At 38.5% G+C, this 19317-nt stretch overlaps 1 protein-coding gene across 12 annotated transcripts in view; it reads left to right on the top strand.

The window, feature by feature from the left end:
- Grik1 (glutamate ionotropic receptor kainate type subunit 1) overlaps window positions 1-19317 on the top strand; it is a 389318-nt gene that overhangs the window by 274939 nt on the left and 95062 nt on the right. For all 12 annotated transcript variants that reach the window (XM_026396167.1, XM_026396166.2, XM_026396163.2 and 9 more), the window contains 3 exons: window positions 6421-6474; window positions 8345-8518; window positions 17718-17861. In XM_026396167.1, coding sequence (XP_026251952.1) covers window positions 6421-6474; window positions 8345-8518; window positions 17718-17861 — 372 coding nt within the window. The remainder of the gene's footprint in view (window positions 1-6420; window positions 6475-8344; window positions 8519-17717; window positions 17862-19317) is intronic.

Raw genomic sequence — 19317 nt, 5'->3', positions numbered from 1 at the left:
GCAGTGCCCCTCTCCCTTCTTAGAAAAATTACCTTCCAGTAAATTTGAGGTATATTTTTTTATTGCTGCCATTATGAAAGAAGCCTATTGAGAAAAGATTAGACTACATGCAACATTTTCACTACTGATGTTCCAGGTTTTGGAACTTTGTTCAATACTTTGCTGCTAAAATTTTCCCTGTGTCCTTCTTTATCCATCACCTGTCCACCAACTTCTGCTGGATGTTGTAGAGTGCTTATTTCTTTGGTTCTTGTAATCCTCCCAAAACTCCAATCTCTCCTATTACCAGATTACCTATTTCATTCTGCACAGGAAATCTTTTTCCTGCTCTGTTCTCAACAGTCTGCACTCCTTAAATAGCACCTCATCTGTTATGCACCTGGATGGTGCAATCTGCCTCCTCTAGTGGGATCATTTTCTGAAGCTAAAATAACTCTGCGGGTTTCCTCTCCATTTATTAATATCGATTAGTATTTGCTTCCTCTCTCCTCTGACCATACCTCTAGAGAGAGAAGCTTATGAAGAAGTTACGACTGGGAGACTCCCAAACAGGACAGTGATTCCATTCATCAGCTCTGTTGGAATACCCTGTGCTGTTTGGTGGTTTAACAGGGAGGCAGTAGAAAACGTGGCTGGCTTGTGATAGAACGCTGTCTTCAAATGGAAGAGAAAACCCTAGACTCATTTTGTAGTTAATTTATACCTTTGTACACATGTTCAGTTAATATATATATGTGAAAGAGTAGGCAGAGGAAATTAGAAATTTGCTAACTTCAAACAAAAAGAAGTTATTTTTCCTCCTGATGCATGCATTAGGTGTTAATATGGCAAAGTTGTGCATCTTCATGTACCATAATCATGGACAGATGTGAAAATGAGGTATTCTGGTTTTCAACTGCTACTGAAAAGAAATGTTCACAAATTTAGTGGCCTAAAACAAAATAGACTTATTCTCCTACAGTTTTGGAGGTCAGAAACCTAAAATGAAGATGTCTGTGGCTCCTCTCCTTCTGAAGGCTCCCTGGAGTTGGATGGTGTCCAGTTCCTTGCCTTGCTGAGTTTCTTGAGGCTGTGCTTACTTCTTGGCTTGGATGCCACACCCCATGGCCACTTTCCCTCTACTTCCATTCGCTCACCATGTTCTCTCAATTCTGACCCGTCAGCTTCCATCTTATACGACCCTTGTGATCACATTGGACCACCGTCAGAAAATTCAGGGCAATCTCCCCATCTCAGAATCCATCATTCACTCACAAACACAAATTCTCCTTTGCTACGTAAAGTAATATTAATATGTACTGAAATTAGGGTATGGACATCTTCAGGAAACCTCTGCTCAGTATACTTCATAAGGAAATGAATATTTTTCTATATCTCAGGGGTTTTCTGAGGTCCAATGCATTTTCTATTCAATCCCCTGTTCCTTTGGAGACGTAAGTTCATCCAATGTGGAATAAGTGTTAAACAAACAATAATGATTTATACCTAGCTTGTTTTTACTGATGATTAACCTTACACATTGTGTGGCTGAAGGAGCATCCTATTCAGAGGACAGTGAGGGTGCAGCCGAAGGAAGTATCACAGTGGGCAAATGATAAAAAGCTCAAAATTTCATCTTAAAATTGCTGCTCTGAGATTTGATATTATTCAACTGGTTTCCTGAAGTTTCTTATGCTGAAAGAACTTATTTCTATCTTGAGGTAAAACCATTATTTTAGCTACATTGCATGTTACACATTTGGAAGTTATTCACCTGAAATTATTGACTAGAAACCATGTCTGATGGGCTAGAATTTATCCTCATATTGAGAAGGCTATAAAAGGAACCATATACTTCAGTTTAGTCAATAGAAACTTTCAAGACACCTATTTTTCAATGGAAAGAAGCAGTAATAAAAACCCTATAAATATCACAAGAGTACCCTAAATTGCCTAGGGAAACTCCAGGTTCCATTTTAAGATTTTGCTGCTATGATAGCAGCACAATGCCAATTATTTCTGACATGTGGTTTGCCCTTGATGATGAATACTGGGAATCTGGTAGAATAATTTTTTTTTCATGATAATTTTTGTTAGTGACTCCAAAGCATTGCATTGCCTTCTGGGAAATGATCAACTTGAAATATGTTACAGGCTTCTTAAGAGACTTGGATATGTTATTGAAAGACTATTCCAACAACTTTCTGGCTATCTCATAGGATGACCTGTAGTCACCATTTAGACTGTATAAACTCCATCCTGTTCATCTTTACCTAAACTTCAGTGATGAATTGTGAAACAAACTAAAATATGACCTTTGTGTTGCTCAGGCTGTGTTTGATAACCATCTATTAAAATCCAAGAGGTGTCTTTCTCAGGAAAAACAGGTCTAGACCAAGGAGAGCCAATGCTCCCATGAACGAGGTCATGAGAGTTCAGGGCTAGACCAAGGAGAGTCAATGCTCCTGTGAACAAGGTCATGAGGGTTCAGGGCTAGACCAAGGAGGGCCAATACTGCTAAGAAACAGGGTTCATTAGGGTTGCAAAAACTTCAGTAAGCAGCGGTACCAATGTGAGATCACCATTGTTAGTGATCAGTAAGTGTGTTCCAGGTATACTGATATCAATAGAGTCATTAGATTGCCTTTTCAAGGACCAAGTAACCTTGAGTTTTAATTTTGCCTCCTGCAGATCCATTCTAACTACAAATTTTTTTAAAAAAGCAATAATTATTGTCTTGCCACTGAAATAAGTAAATTTGTGTGACATGTCCTAGCTAACTAGCAGAAAACAGAGAAAACCTTAAAATAGGCACAGGCTACCCTTCCCTTGTTAGTTTAAGGGTTATGCTACATAGGTAGAATGGAATGTCATAATGCATAGGACTTCTCATCTTTTGGTATTGGTTTCTTTTGAGATCTTAAATTGATTCCATAATAATATAGAGTATGATGAATTATGAATGGTGATCACTGGAATGGAGGGGAGAACTATTGGATTGGAAGCCTTTTGTTGTTGTTGTTGTTGTTGTTGTTACACTAACCCAACCCAGCTACACAGTTCACTTCTTTTTATAGGAAAAAAAAAATTTTCAACTTGTTCCAACCTTGATTATTTACTCATAGTAGAGAATAGTATAAAATCCCAACAGTATAGGATAAAGAATTGGAGCACCCTAGGAAGACATATGCCAAAAAATAGTGATAAGTATTTGTGAGATGAGTAAAGCATTGGCACCAAAGGGAAAGCTGAGTAAAAAAAACATAAAGCTGGAGGATGTTAACCCACCATATTATCCCTGAATAGTTGCTAATGAAGACCCATAATTTGGACCCTAACCTTTCTAGCAATCAAGAGTTATAAACAAAATCACTTACATGACTCATGGTATTTATTTAACAGAAAAAAAAATGTACCTATTTGAAAGAACACGTTGTTCTGGTGCTAATAACCCTGCCATTCAGATGCCAGGGACCATGGGGTAGCAAATAGCAATACCTTTCCCACCTTATAGGCTAGGACCAGAACACATAAGCACAAGGATCCAGGAAATACAATCCTGTCATGTGCCCTTGAGTTGGAAAAGTGACAAACAATACCAATGATGTGCACACTGGGTATCTTCTAGAATCAATAGTAGATACTCAATACCACCCCATTCTTGATGCTTAATGTTATCAAAAGGGCTAGGTGTTTACTATTTATCAGTCTAATTCAATAACGTAATATAAAAATATTTAATAATAATGATTCATTTAGTAAGCAAGCATTATTAGAACATATTAATGGAAGCTTTTATGGGTTTTGCTGTCAATATGAACTGTATTGATAGCCACATTTATTATGTTGCAGTATATGTGACATGCATATTAAAATAATCAAGAGTGCCAGAACAAGTTTGTAACAACACTACCTTGGTGAAGTATACATGCTTCCTCATCAGTTCGGCAGAAAAACACAGTATCAGAATTCAAAACTAATCGTCTGAAGAAAAAGTCATTTTTACAAAGAGCTATTAGGAAATTCTCCATATTATGATTGTACCTTTTATTTTTAAAACTGACATTTATCCTGATGTGACATTTTCTTAATCCCTTAATGACTTTTAGTTGAAATACCAACACACAAAGAGAAATTCATAATGTGAAGGCAATGCTCTTATTTATAAAATATGCTACTATTAGAAGAATGGGCTGCTGGTTCCAAACAGTCTACAGACCACTCAAACAATTGAGGACAATTGTTTTAAAAGCATCATTTTCCGTGCCACTATACTTGTGGTTCTTTCTCGAAAGTTTTCATTCATTTAGTTCTAAATAGTCCACAAAGTTGTGGCCAATGAAGTTCATGCACTTGTTCTCTAATTTCTATTTCTAGAAATTCAAGGGAAGAACCAGCAAGTACTGACCCCAGCAATTACCCAGAAAGACAACAGGGATTTTTCTGATACAGCAAATACAAAGTGTACCTAGAGGACCCAAGGGTTCTTTTTGCAATAAAAGCAGGCCTGTAGGCTGCTTATTCACCGAATTTCACGTCTCATTTCTAATGCTGAATTAGTGGCATATCAAATGAGTATTTGCCTCTAGGAATGATAAAAACAATAATAAAAATAATGAGTTAAATGACTGCTTTAAAAAAAAAAGAAAAAGAAAAGTACTTATGCCCTCAATAGGGGATCAAAAGCCTCTATAATGAAGTTTAAAAAGAAAATTCTGCCCAAGTGAAAGCAGTAAACCCAGGTACCCTTGTATTTCATTTTTAATTCCAGAAACAATATTTCAACCTTAGCATCCAGTTCTATACTCAACATAAAACTTCTCCAAATTCCTTTCAGAAGGTGGTCTTGGCTGCAATTACACTGTCTAATGACCAAAGAGAAAAATTGGATTCCTGACTGACCCTGGCAGGCCAGCTCTTTATGCTGGAATGATATAAGAGACCAGCTAACAAGACCTCACCATGCATGGCTCTAAATGTTATTGATGGCCCTAAAGCAAGTCCACCTTTTAAAAATCCCTCTGTGCGCCTGGTCTTGTTATCACCATCGGAGTGACTTACATGCCGTTGGCTTCTGATTCACAGCAAGAGTTTCCTATCGTTTGTCTTACCTTCGGGACATTACAATTTCACGAAATACTCCTCAGGTTCACATGTTAGCAGAGATGGTGTTAAATATCTGATTAGTGTTCATGCTATGTTATGTGCTGTCACTGAATATCTTCTTCGTTCCTCATTCCCTTTCATGAAAAATCATTCTAGTTTAAACGTTCTGGGTATTTTCCAGGAACTCTGATAACTTGTGTTGCCTTTCTCAAGCCCTTTTCAATCCATCTCATCAATCAAACTTCCAAAAATCTTTGTTCTTTAATGGAAAGGTACATGCTTACTATAAAGCAGTTTTTCTCAAGCACTACAGGCTCCACTCTCTGAAATTCCAGTTCAGGAAGTCTCAGTGGTGGAGCCTAAGAATTTCTAATTTCAAAGCTTCCAGAACAGATTCTCACTTATATCCAGAATTGACCAGAGTTGTGGGAAAATTGGTAATAGAAATTTGATGTGTACATCTTCTTCATTCATCCCTCTAGAAAGACTAAAATATAGTGCCCATGTAAGTCCTTTGGATAACCTGCTCCTTAATTAAAAGATGTGGAAAACATTTTCAATTTTTTTCTTCTGCATTAACACTATTTTCAGGCGTCCAAAAATAAGATCACAGCCTACCAGACTGGTACCCTTGTGCTTTCTAGTCACTTCCTTTTTCTCCTTTTCCAAGTAAAAAAATAATCTGCACTTTTACAGATTTTCTGAAACCATCAATATTCCAAGTAGGCTACTAAGGTTCGGAATTTAAAGACAGTGTGAAAATGATTTCAGGACAATTCCTATCCTTCAATCTGCAAACGCATCCTCTCTTCCCATCTCATTTTTCTGGGACAATATGGGAGAGGGGTCAAGAGAGCTTTCACAGGTGGACTCATCTACAAATCCTGATTTAGGTATATCTACATGCCAGCAGTACCATTTCAACATTTGTTGCGTCCTACTCCAAAGCACACGTCATGCTAGCACCAAGACTAAGAAACAACAAATTATATTTCTAAGCAGAGAATTACTCAGAAACTTAGGCAATAGGAAAGACAAAACCCTGTGCCACTCTGGACAACTCCAAATATAAAACTTGTTGAGCACGAGCTAGTTTTAAATTCCATCACCAGACCTATTACTTCGATGCTAGCATAATGGACGTAAGTGGGATGGAGGTCAGTGGCCTTGCTCCACGCCAGTCACTAATTGGCCTTGGGTTTATGATCTGCAGGATCTGTGGAATTCTAAAGCCCCTTCCAGTTCTATGTTCCCAGGCTTTTACAGCTACCTTACTAATTATCTATTTCTCGTTATAATTGTGTTTCTGATTCCTTCCCTATTTCTCTCTTGCAGATTTTGTTCATGGGCATGATGACCGAGTACTATCACTACTTTTTCACAACCCTGGTAAGCACATCTGGTAGAAGTATATTCTACATGATAGGAAAGTCCTCCACACACTACTTTAAAGTCAATCCCTCTGGTGTCAAAGGCAGGATGTTGTCAAGTAGATTTGCTTTACTTTCCTAAGAATCTTCTAAATTCAGGAATGTGGAAAAGTAGGTTTATTTATCTCTTTTCTTCTCTTCTTTCCTAGCATCCTCTCCACCTCTCTTTTAACTAGAATCAATCCATTGTGCATTTGGAAAGGGATAAATTCCACTACACAGAAACTAACAAAGTGCAAACTCTTCATACAGAAGCATCATTTACAATTTCTATAAACATTAGAAAGTGCACTGAAGTGTGTCTTGGCATTTTTTGACCTGATGTAGTTTCCCAGCCTGTGTCCAGGAGACAGCAGGCTTAAACCAGAGTCACCTGCCAAGTACTTGGAAAACCATCAAGAAGAGGAATTTGGGAAATGCTCTGCACATTGAACATTTTGCATCATTAAGAAAAATTATGGCTCTAAACTTTAGAAATTAAAAAAAAAAGAAATGAGTTGCCTTAAATTTTGAGACATTGTCAGTTCTCAGAAAATGATTTAGGGCATTTAATATAACAAAATGATGTGATAACTTTAATTCAATCAATTTCTGAAATCAATCACATGAACACCAACTACTTCCCACAAGACCCCTCATGCCACACTCTACACTTTCTTATATGAAAGGAAACATAGAATCAGGCTCTTTTTCTAATACATAAGGGTATATTGAACAAAATCTATTCATATTCTGGGGCATTCAGTAAATGTACTGTTTTTTCAAATAAAATTGACAAGTTAAGCTATTTGAGTAGGGGAATCAAAAAAATTGTAACAAAGACCAAGGAACTTTCCTACTCATCCTCTTCATGGAAGTAGTACTTGCTGATTCAAGTAACTCTACGAGTATCCAGGGGTGCAAAGGATCTGATGAAAATAATGCTTTTGGATAGTTGTAAAAATCATTGGTGCTACTGAGGCTGGGGTGGAGAAGTGGGGTGCAGGATATAAGAAAACAGTTTGAAGTGATCATGTTAGTCTGTTATAAATGTGAGTCAGTCTACACAGTTCTGGTTTATACCCAGCTTCATCTCTCATGAGAACACTGGTGGGTTAAATCCTTTCCATGGAGCATTGTACAAAAGGGAATGAGTTCCAGTGTCAAAGATATTCTTCTGATCACATGCCCATGTACTCTAGTATACAGAACCCTTTGATTCTATTCTAAGCAATTATTCAGTAGCACTCTTTATGTCCTCATTGTATGGAATATGAGGGATCTTCAGTGAGCTAGAGATAAGGTATTTCTTCCGGCCAGGAGCGATCTTCTTATCAAATAAATATGTAATTTCCAAATTTCACCTCCATGGGAAGTCCTGGAACAGCCTGAAACAGCAAATGATGGAGAAAGGTGATACTACAACTGACCAGTGGATCATTCTTAACTTTGTCATGTCACCACAAAGAACCTCAGTCTCTTCACTTATAAAATAAACACACTGAACCAAATGGACACAAAGACCCCTTCCAGATCCCCAAACACTACATCTCAGGAAGATAATTCTAAGATTCGCAGAATGTCACATTCTATGCCCAAGGATATACCTATAATGACAGCCAAATTGCTCTTCTTGCTGTATCTAAGTGCTAACGGTAATGCAGAAAAATGAATAAAAATTAAAACTGCTTACTGTCTTAGAGTTTCTCAGGCAGCATGTGAATGAGAAACAATGAGAAATGTGTGATAATGGCTGCCAATTTGTTTTAATCTATTTGTTGCTTCGGCAATAACTTAAGAAGAAGATGATGTTAATTCATTTCATTTTTATCATTTTTAATACTGCACAGGACTTATTTGCTTTAGATCTGGAGCTCTATAGGTACAGTGGCGTCAATATGACTGGGTTCCGGTTGCTCAACATTGACAATCCTCATGTGTCATCCATCATCGAGAAGTGGTCCATGGAGCGCTTGCAGGCTCCCCCAAGGCCAGAGACTGGTCTTTTGGATGGAATGATGACAGTAAGTAGTTTTCAAATAAAATCATTTGAGACAATGTTTGAATTCCTCAAGGGACCAGGCTAAGAATCTTGTATGCCTTCTAGACTGTGAGAAAATGATATTATAGTGTATGTTCTCACATGTATGAGAGAAAAAGAAGTAGGCTTTTTGTGTATTTTGAAAGGCTATGCCTGGCTAGTATCAAAAAATCTGCTATTTAAAGCTTCTCAATTCTACTGGCCTCAGATAAAAGAGTTGACAAGGGTAGCCACGGCCATCAACCAAATGAAGAGAAAGCAGGAACCAAATCAAGGGCACTTGAAGAGAGATTTGCCCCTGGGAATGTGGCCATGGGAAAAGGGGAGGGAGGGAGGGAGGGAGGAGGAACAATCTGCCTATAAAAGTTAGGCATAAGAAGTTTGCCTTCCTTATTTCTGCCACATCTCAGCAAGTGGAAGCAGATGTGGAAAAATGCCAGATTTGCATACAGACTGTGCGTTCACTTTCTCCCTGCCCTGGATACATATAGGCACATCTCTGCAGACACTGACAGTGCTTAACACCAGCCATATGTTGCTCTTGAAGCAGATGCCAAGCCTGTCTCCTTAGAAGTCAGAGGTACTCTACTGAACAGGAAAACCGCAAACTGCCTCATCAAGAGAGACCCTCACTAACATCATTTCTCTCTTGTTGTCAAATGTACCTACCCTCACTTCATTTCTCTAACGAAGCTCCCTGGGTGATGAAGAAAATAATTTAAAAAAAAAAAAAATACTTTCCATGTAGGAGCAGTGGCATCTAAGGGGAAAGATATTGGGAATGTGAGCAGGTAATAGCATTTTAAATTGGCATAGTATTTCATTCTCTGTTCCCAATCATAGAGAGAAGCACTCTTGCTTTTAAGATGCAATTTACTGATAACTAAAAGGTATCATCTCACAGAGAAATAAACTTGGGATTTTTCTTTTCCTATGAGGAACAAATGAAAAGAAGAAATAAATACATGAATTTAGTGGTTCTGGATGATTCCATGTTCAGAGTTCCTGACTGTTTTTCAAACCTGAAATAACTCATAAAACACACAGCGATCTGAGAGATCATGATGGGAAGCATTTTGGTACAAATGAGCCTTGAGGAGATTTAAAACCTTGCTTTGAATAAGAATAAGTAGAGAATATCAGTGTAACACCAGAGAGGGAGAAAACAGTAGAGAGAGGAACTGTCAGCTTTTCTGTTCTTTCTCTTGGACTTGTAATTCTAGAGAATTCAAATATGATTCAAAATCCTCTACCCACCTCCAGGCCTTCCAACAAGATTTCTATCATAGGGTGAGCTTGCCAATCATTTTTACCTGTGCTTGGTATATATAACTAAGGAGTTATCGTTTGAAGCTGTTTTAACAGAGATTATGGATTCATGCCAAACATTAAATATTCATCACAAGTATGGCTTAATTTACCCCCCCCAAAAAAGTAGCTGTGTGTTCAATTATACTGAGCTGACAGACTAGTTCATACATATCTGTCGAGATGAGGAAGATCAGAGAACGAGGGAGACAGAGCTTTGCAATTTATATGGAATCACTAAGGTGATGCTTCCAGTGGCCTAGGTTAATGGCAAGCTTACAGGCAGCAAGCACAGCAGAGCTGAGTCCCAAAGGACAGGAGACACCCTAATCTACTTAGGGTTTCTTGCTGTCATCCCACCTAGAGAGGCGTTTCAAGGCTGAGTTCTTTTTGTTAATATTAGGAACTATAAAAAGGAAAGCGGGAACTTACTAGACCAGAAGAAGGAGGTTCACCACAGTGCTGCAAAATGGGTAGAATAACAATACCAGATCAGAGTAATACTAGTCAAAGAATAAAAAAAAGGAGGTAATAGGATGTAGCATCCACTAACAATCTGAACCCACAGTTGTGCAGGTATAACTTTGAAACTAACAATGTGACACAGAGTATTGCTCATTATTTATCCTTTTTTTTTTTTTGCCTTGCCCTGTACCTTATTCTCCTGTTTTTCCTGAAGGTGGCTACTTTAGAGAAATGGAAACTGAGTCATGGAACATGAAAGGCACACATCTGGGGACATGCAATGGACCAATCACTGAACTGGGCCAAGAGGGCACACCTCATGTCCCCAAGTTCAGGCCCAAGGCTAACAAATCTTCAGTTGCCTCTACTAAAACTCTTTTCTTTTCTAGCTTAAAAATGACAAGCCCTTGGGTTGCAGTTTCATTAGGTCTCCATATGAGACCCTGCACTCGTCCATTCTTGCATGTCAAGAGCTTGTTGCTCCCCCTGCCCAGAGGCCCCCACTATCCAGGCTGCTCAAATGCTGCCTCTCCAAGGGAGACTTACGAACATAGCTGCATGTAGTGGTAGCTCTTCTCTGTTGTTCTGTCCACCTTGCCTTTTCTTCATAACCCTTATGGCTTCATACCCTATGTTTTGGTTTGTTGGTTCCGCGCCTTCCCCTACAGGACTATAAATTTCACGAGGACAGATACATTGTTCTTTTGGTACTCCACTCTGTCCCCAGCTCTAGAAAGGCCTATCACAAAGTAAAAGTAAAGTTAACAAAGGCATTACTGTACTAAATGAATATGAATTAACCTTCCATTGAGATATACTATGTTAATAAAAAATAGTCAAGTACCTGTGAAATATTTCTACAAAAGTCTAAAGAAAGTCCCTAAAATAAGAAATATAGCCAGGCATGTTGGCACATGCCTGTAATCCCAGTGGCTCAAGAGGCTGAGGCAGGAGAATCCCAAGTTCAAAGCCAGCCTCAGCAAAAAGCAAGGTGCTAAGCAACTCAGTGAGACCTTGTCTCTGAATAAAATACAAAATAGGGTTGGGCATGTGGCTCCATGATCAAGTGCCTCTGAGTTCAATCCCCAGTAAAGAAGAAAAAGAAGGAGGAGGAGGAGGAGGAGGAGGAAGAGGAGGAGGAGGAGGAGGAGGAGAAGAAGAAAAAGAAGAAGAAAAAGAAGAAGAGGAGGAGGAGGAGGAAGAGGAAGAGGGGGAAGAAGAAAGAAATATGCATGAGTAACGTAGATAGAGGTTACTTTAAATTAATATGATTATTTTTAAAACTTCTCATAAACTAACCAGCCTTAATGTCATTACCATAAGTAATTGTGAGTACTGCCATTACTATAAGAGAACTATATTCTCTAAAATCCTACTTATTTTCCTATTATTACGCAAGGTAAATTTCCTGGTAGCCTTTTATAGTCATACTTTTCCAGGTGCCACATACATTTAGAGATGTTTATATAAATATATAATATAGGAATGAGGAAATAATATTAGAAAAGCCCATATGTTTTGACTTCTATCCTAAGACTTTCCTATTTTCCCTTAAGCCCTTTATTTAAAAAGTCTTAGAAATTCATACACTAAAAAAAAAAATCTCAAAGAATATTCTCACATATGTCAAAACACATTCAAGTCTGAAAATAGAGATGTCAGTCATACCTAAGTTCAAAAGCTCTTGACTCTAGACCTAAAAATAGATTTAATTAAAGAGAAACATATTGACTTTAAAAATACAGTTAAAATTAGTTAATTAAGAAAACTGTTACTGAGTGAATAGAGTTAGAAAACAGTAGAACTCACTATTAAAAAACATCTTGAGATTTAAAAAGGACGTTTTATCAATTAAAGTGCTAACATTTGGGAAGTTTAGTGTACTTTTCTTTTTTAAATCTACTTCATTCCTTTCACTGTGTTTAATTTGTTCCTACCTGTTGGCTTTGGGTATAGATAGCATAATGGAGTGGCCCATTCCACTCATATGGATTCTCTTCTGATGGGGGACCAAAGCTGTGAATAACTCAATTCTGCACAGAAGCCACAAAACACTGATTTGCCATCTGCCTTCTCAGTTGCTCAAATGCACTCACAGGGTGAAGTTGAGTCAGCAGCTTTACCCTGATCTCTGCCATGTACCATTTCCCATATTGTGGTCCACAGGGAAGATATCTTCAGAAAAAAACACTTTGAGTCCCCACTGCTACTCCTGTAATGAAAGACAATAGGAGGCTGGATTAGTAGAAAAATGAAGATCTTTCAGGTGAGGAAAGCTTAGGTTTAGGACTTGGTTGTATCTCCTGAATACAACTAGGTGATCTGAGCAAGTTATTTAGCCTCTCTGAGTCTGTCTGTTGGCTTATAAATCTGTATAATAATACTTTCTCGTATCATTCCACCACTTAAATCAGAGAACATACACAAACCTTCTAGAACATAGAATTTATTTTATAATACTAGCTGTTTCGCCAGTAGTCAACCAAAGAACAAGACATTCTGAAATGCCAAGGCGGAATCCTATTCTGCCTTATTCAAGAAAGAGTCTATTTACTTGTAGGAGACCCACCCCTTGTGTTGTACCAGTGACTCATGATGGACCCTTACCTGGGACCTACATGACCTTGTATGCCTGTGCAGTGACTCAGCTATTTTCTCCACCTCCACATACAGTCCTCTTTCACCTATTGCTTAGTCTCTCGCAAAAGTCAGTAAATGTTCACTGAGATTTAAATTATACCAACCTCTCTTGCCAAACCTCACTAAACCTGCTGGAGTTGCTGTCCTAATTACTGAATTTCTTGATTGTGATTATGTGTTGATCTCTTCACCACCTTCTCAAACCCATTTCCAAATCCTGCTTACTTGTGGATGACTCGTCCCTACCTCCTGGGTGTTCAGGTGCTCAGGATGAGCAATGCCTCCTCCTCTGCCATTTTGGCTTCCTCAGCAGCATCCACTTCCACAGGCATGTGCTCCACAGCAGGGCTCCTGCAAAGTACTGTCCTCCACCAGTACCCAGATCCTCATCACTTCAATGAGACAAGTCTCAGAAAAGAGGAAATCTAGCCAACTGTGTGAAGTGGGAAATTCCTGTTAAAGCTACCAGGGGTTAGATAATTTGGATTTTAATAGAGGAACTTATTAACACCAAGCCAAAGAGACAGGTCAGGAAATTAGAAAGAAAGGATGTTATTTGGAAGCACTTCTCTACTAGAAAATTGCCTTGTCCATTCATATCAGGTTTGCAAATGTTTTCAAATTGGGACAGAAAATGGGAAACCTAGCTTCTTGCCCATTTGCTCTCCAAAGAGTAGATCTCTCTCCAGAATTCCAATCTCTTCCAGCTTTTCCCACTAGCACTTATATCCCAGGTAGGCAGCAAAGCATGGGGATACTTTAAGGCCATATAATCCTGTCCCAAAGGTGAGATGACATTCATTGGTTTGTGTTAGGAGTCCCCACAGCCATCCTTGGTTTGATGGTTTGCTCAAAAGATTCATAGAACTTATACTCACGATTTATACAATAAAAAGTTACAGAGTAAAATCACCACAGGAAAAAGTCACAAATGGTTGAGTTCAAGAGAAACCAGGCATAAGCTTCCATGTGGTTTTTCCTAGTGAACTCACTTAGAAAGCATTCAGTTCTCAGCAATGATGTGTGACAATGTGCATGGTGTACTACTAACCAGGGACACTCACCCAAACTTTGGTGTCCAATGTCATAATTGGAGGCCATTCACATAAGCATAGAGCACCCACATAGATAACCTCAGTCTCCAAAACTTCAAGAGATAAAATTGATACAGCATGGTTCAGAGCCCCAGGCACATACCATAATCACGTTAGTGTACATTGTCTGGATGACCCAAGACCCCAGCAATCCAGAAACTCTCTTATCAGATAAGATTTTCCAAAGGCTTAAAAGTCATCTCCCAGGAGCCAGTCAAGGGCTGTCCTTTCTTTGGAACGTGCAGGCCTTGGGCACCCCCAAGCCTGCTGAGCTAATGCTTTCCTACAAATTGCAATAACTGAACATTGTGTATTCTTATTTCATGATCCAGGTAGTGGTAAAAAGGTTTTCTTAGGAGCACTGAGCAATGTGATTTCACCCACATTTTATATATTTTATATATTTCACGTATATAAAATGTGAGCATAAACACATTTGGAAGAAGAAAATTTTAAACCTAGCCAATGTCTATTACATTACCTATTACCAAAAATGACTTGAAAGTTTCTGTTCAGTATGCATCCCTCCAGCGCTAAACAGAAAAGAGGAGGACATGCCACAGTGGTTTATTAGTGCTCTACAGTATAAATATTCCCCCATCTAAAACACATTTTATGTCAAGGAGTAGCATGCTTTTAGAATTAATGGTTTTCTTTGGATTTGAAAAGCACTGATCAGATCTATAATTTTGAACCATTTTATTGTCCATACCAGTCTGGAGGCAGCTTGAAAAGGAAAGTCAAATTTCATTCTAAACTAAGTTTATGGAAAATTCAGACCATTAGAACTTCACTGTTTACACTTCTCTATCAAATCAGTCACTCAGTCATTTAATGAATACAGTTGGCTCCCCATATCCACAGGTTCCACCTCTGGTGATTCTGCCAACAGTGAATCTAAAAACATCCAAAAGAATTGGGCACAGTTGCACACTCCTATAACCACAGCTACTCGGGAGGCTGAGGCAGAAGGATCATAAGTTAGAGGTCAGCCTGAGAAACTTAGCAAGACAATGTTTTAAAATAAAAATTAAAGAGCTAGAGATGTAGCTCAGTGATTAAGCCCATCTGGGTCCAATCTCTAGTATTGTGCACGTGCACACACACACTCACACACACACACACACACACACACACACAAAGAAAGAAAGGGAGAGATATGTATCTGAGCATCTGAGAATTTTACTTACTATTCTTTAAACAACACAGTGTAACAGTTATTTACATAGCATTTATATTGTACTAAATGTTATAATAATCTAGAGATTATTCAAAGTATATAAGGAGAGTGTGTGTAAGTTACAAGCCAATACTGCACCATTATGTGAGGGACTTGGGTATCTTCAGATTTTTGCTATCCAAGAAGGGTCCTGAAAGGAATGACCCATGGATACTAAGGGAAGAGTTTGCACATTCAAATTTGTAAAAGAGTGTAATCTGCTGATAAAAAGTCCAGATTGCCACAGTGTAGCAGCTATGAGTGTGAGTTCTAAAATCTGAGTTTGCATTCTGAGTTGGAATTCTTACTCCTTTTCTTACCAGCTATACAACTTGAAGCAAAGATTCAATTTCACTGTCTGTAAATGGAAACAATGCCCATTTCAAAAGTTTGATTTTTAGCAATTAAAGGTTCTAACATACTTAAAATGCTTATGGTACCTGGAATGTAGAAAAATGTCAATGAATATTAGCTATTATTGTGCTTTTACTGTAATGATCAAATCATTGGACGTGTAACTTGGTTAAAAAGTAACACACCTTCATGAATAAGAGCATACACTCCGTTACCAAATTCTGGGGCTTCAGTATTGGTTTTCCCACCACTAGTTTAGTTTTCCCACCATTTAACCTCTTCATTTCTTTTCTATAATGGAGTATAAAAGTGATGGTGGATATTTAGTGTTTTTAAAGGACTCATAACAGGACTTGAAATACAATAAGTTCTCAATAAATGCTCTTGATTGCATTTTACAAGATCTCAATCTGCCAGTAGCTTGCTTTCTCCCAACAAACCCAATTTGAAATGGCAGAGTGGTGAAAAACGATGGGTGCTAGAATGAAGTAGCCATGAATTTAAAGCCTGGCCATGCAACTGATTAGCAGAGTAGACTTTTCCACTTCATTTCTATGAGCCTCAGTTTTCTCATCTACAAAATGAATTATGTCAACCTTGAATTGAAATTGTAAAGCATTTTTAAGCTTTAGCAATGGCCACCACCTCCATAGGATATTTGCATGTTATATAGGTATGAATGAAATGATTAACCTTAAAACTTTGGAATTTTCCACCTTATTTTATTATTTTGGGATTATGCACTTTATTTTATCTGATAGTATTAAGTAACATCAATGCCTTCAGTGAAAATTTATTAAATTGGTTTTTTGTACCAAGAACTGTTCTAGGAGTTGTATGCAGTGGTGCATGCTTTTAATCCCAGTGACTCAGGAGGCGGAGGCAGGAGGCAAGTTCAAGGGCCCCCTTAGGAGCTCAGCAAGGCCCTAAACAACTTAGCAAGATCCTGTATCAGAATCAAAACAAAATGGACTGAGGATGCACAGAAAAATAAGTATTAAAAATAGGGGTATCAGCCTTCAAAGATTGACAAAACAAAATATATATTAATCTCTATTCTCTCTTTCTCCTCCATAAAGACATAATCAATGCATAGCAAGTGGTGAATGAATCAACTAATTGCAAAAAAAAAAAAGAATGGATTCTAGGCTTAACTCTGACAATTATTCACTATATACTTATGGCCCTCCACAAATCAATATCCTGCCTAGAGGTCATTTTTTCACATAATAAATAGCTTTACCTATCTGTACTGCTTATTTTGGAGAGTTGAGAATTTCAAATGAGTTAATAATGTATTTAAAGTTGCAATGAAACCCCTCCAGTAAAATTTGAAAGTATTTTAATATTTTATCCCCAAAGAAAACCACAGAGCAGTATATCTTATAAAATTCTGTAAGCATCATATAAAACTTTGCAAATGAGAAGAATTTCATGAGGAATGGAAGAAAATGCCCAGCTCCAAGGAAGAATGACTACTTTCAATCTCTGTCAGGGAAATACCTGCTGGCTTGAGCCAGCATATTCTAATTCACATGGCTATTCCTCAGAAAGTCTTCCCAAACTTGCTCTTGAACTCAATTCTCTGACTTCAGCTTTCTCAACCCTGGTAAACAGAAGTGACATAGGCATCCTTATCTTAGAAATCACCTATTAGTTTTACTTACAGGAGTTTCTTTCTACCAAATATAAACAAGTAAATACATAAATAAATGTAGATAAATTCTGAGAGACCAAATCTGGTTGTGAAATTGTGAGCTTCTGTAACTTCTAGCTCAGGGAAGTTGATCTTAACACCATGCTTAACATGGAAGATGCTTAAAAATATTTGTTTCCTGAATCAAGTCTTTTGTGGCTAATCTGAGTTGCTCTCTTTAAAAAAAAAAAAAAAAGAACTCCAAACAAAACAGATGTGACTCCAATTTGCTCTGGAGTGCAAAGTATTATTTTGGAGACAAAGAGCTATCAGAGAAGGAAAACTGTACAGCTGAATAATAAGCTGTTTTTGAGATCAGATACATAAAATTGAAGAAGCAGGACACAGAGGTAAAGGAAGGTAAGAGAGGTGGAACTGAAGATCTCATGTGTGTTTTCCTCCACAGACTGAGGCAGCTCTGATGTATGATGCCGTGTACATGGTGGCCATTGCCTCCCACCGGGCCTCGCAGTTGACTGTCAGCTCCCTACAGTGCCACCGACACAAGCCATGGCGCCTTGGACCCAGATTTATGAACCTGATCAAAGAGGCAAGTGGTGGTCTCTTGCAGCCCAGACAGCCCCTCAGCTCAGCACTGCTCTTTCCCACATGCTTCTGTTGGCATGATGCTTACAGGAGAGGGGAAGCCATTGTCAGCCAGTCCTCTCAGGTCTCAGTGTCAAAGATTTGCCTAGAAAACTGCTAAGAATTTTCTAATGTGATGCTGAGAAGTTCAAAGAAGCTGTCAAGTCATAATTTTCTCTCTTGCATTTTAGCCATGATGCCAGCTACTGCAGGCCCTCATGGGAGCTTGTTCCCAGTGTAGTAAGTCAAGAGGAGGGTTTGTTCATTGCTGAAGAATAACAGAAAAAGAAAGGTTCTACATTATCAGACATGATTCCTGTGGCTCCTAACACTTGGGCTATCAGGACCCATAAAGCTACCTCTTTATCTTAATAGTACTGTGATTATTTTACAATTTCTTAACCAATGAGAAGACTTTAGTCCTAACTGAGCTTATTCAGCACAACAGGGCAAGGGGAGTTCTTGGCTAGTGTCCTGGGATCCCATACCATTCCCCACAATGTCCTATTCTTTATAGCACTGTAACTTTGCTTCCAAAGACACACTTCTGCAAACACAACACTCTATATGTACGGTGTCTCGGATTAAATTTGTCTCCAACTTGCACCTTAGGGTCTTTATGGGCTTTGCAACATAAAATAAGACTCTTGGGAACAGCCAGGCCTGACTAACCATGCACCATATTTCGTGACAGGCTTTGGTCTTTTCTCTGTGGGATACAGAGATTTGCCTCTCAAGTAAAGACCATCTTTGATCTCCAAACTAGAGGAAGATGGAGTAAGTCAAACCCCCTAGGTGAGAAGAATTGGGTGGGGAGATAGTACAAGAGAAAAACCAATGCATTATCCTAAGGAAAGATGCCTGCTTTGGGCTCAATCTCTTCTGGTCTCTTCAGCACCTGCAGACCCTCTTTCAAGCTGTTCAATCCACTTCCCATTAAAGGCTGACTCAAATTCATAAAGGTGAGGACCAAACTGGCAGGATGTGTAAGGAGTAAGTCCCCAGCCTCCAAAACAAGGTTGCTTTCAAGACTGGGACTGGGGTATGAATGAAGGAAGCCCTCACTTTTAGGAGTAACCCCTGCACTTGCACAAGACTGAGAAGGACTTCTTTAAACACTGTGCTTCTCTTCATCCTAGTCCCAACAGTGACTACCTCCATTTATATCCCAGCTCCACCAACTCTCATGAGCAATAGAGTCTGGGCAGGTTATTTAACCTATGTGGGAACACAACTATCTACCTCTCAGCATTATTGTATCCTTTAAGAGGAAGACTACTGCTCATGAAGAACAGTGTAGAAGCCCAATAAGAATTTGAGGTACTAGTTATTCCCTTGGCACGGGAACAAACCACTAGCAACAGCCTCATTCAGTTGACTGAGAGAATGGTTTCAGGAATTTAAAACTGGCAAACAACAAC

This window comes from Urocitellus parryii, chromosome 2, assembly GCF_045843805.1.
Source record: "Urocitellus parryii isolate mUroPar1 chromosome 2, mUroPar1.hap1, whole genome shotgun sequence".
Classification (NCBI taxonomy): domain Eukaryota; kingdom Metazoa; phylum Chordata; class Mammalia; order Rodentia; family Sciuridae; genus Urocitellus; species Urocitellus parryii.
Note: the sequence above shows the minus strand (reverse complement) of the source record. Positions and strands in the feature narration are given on the sequence as shown.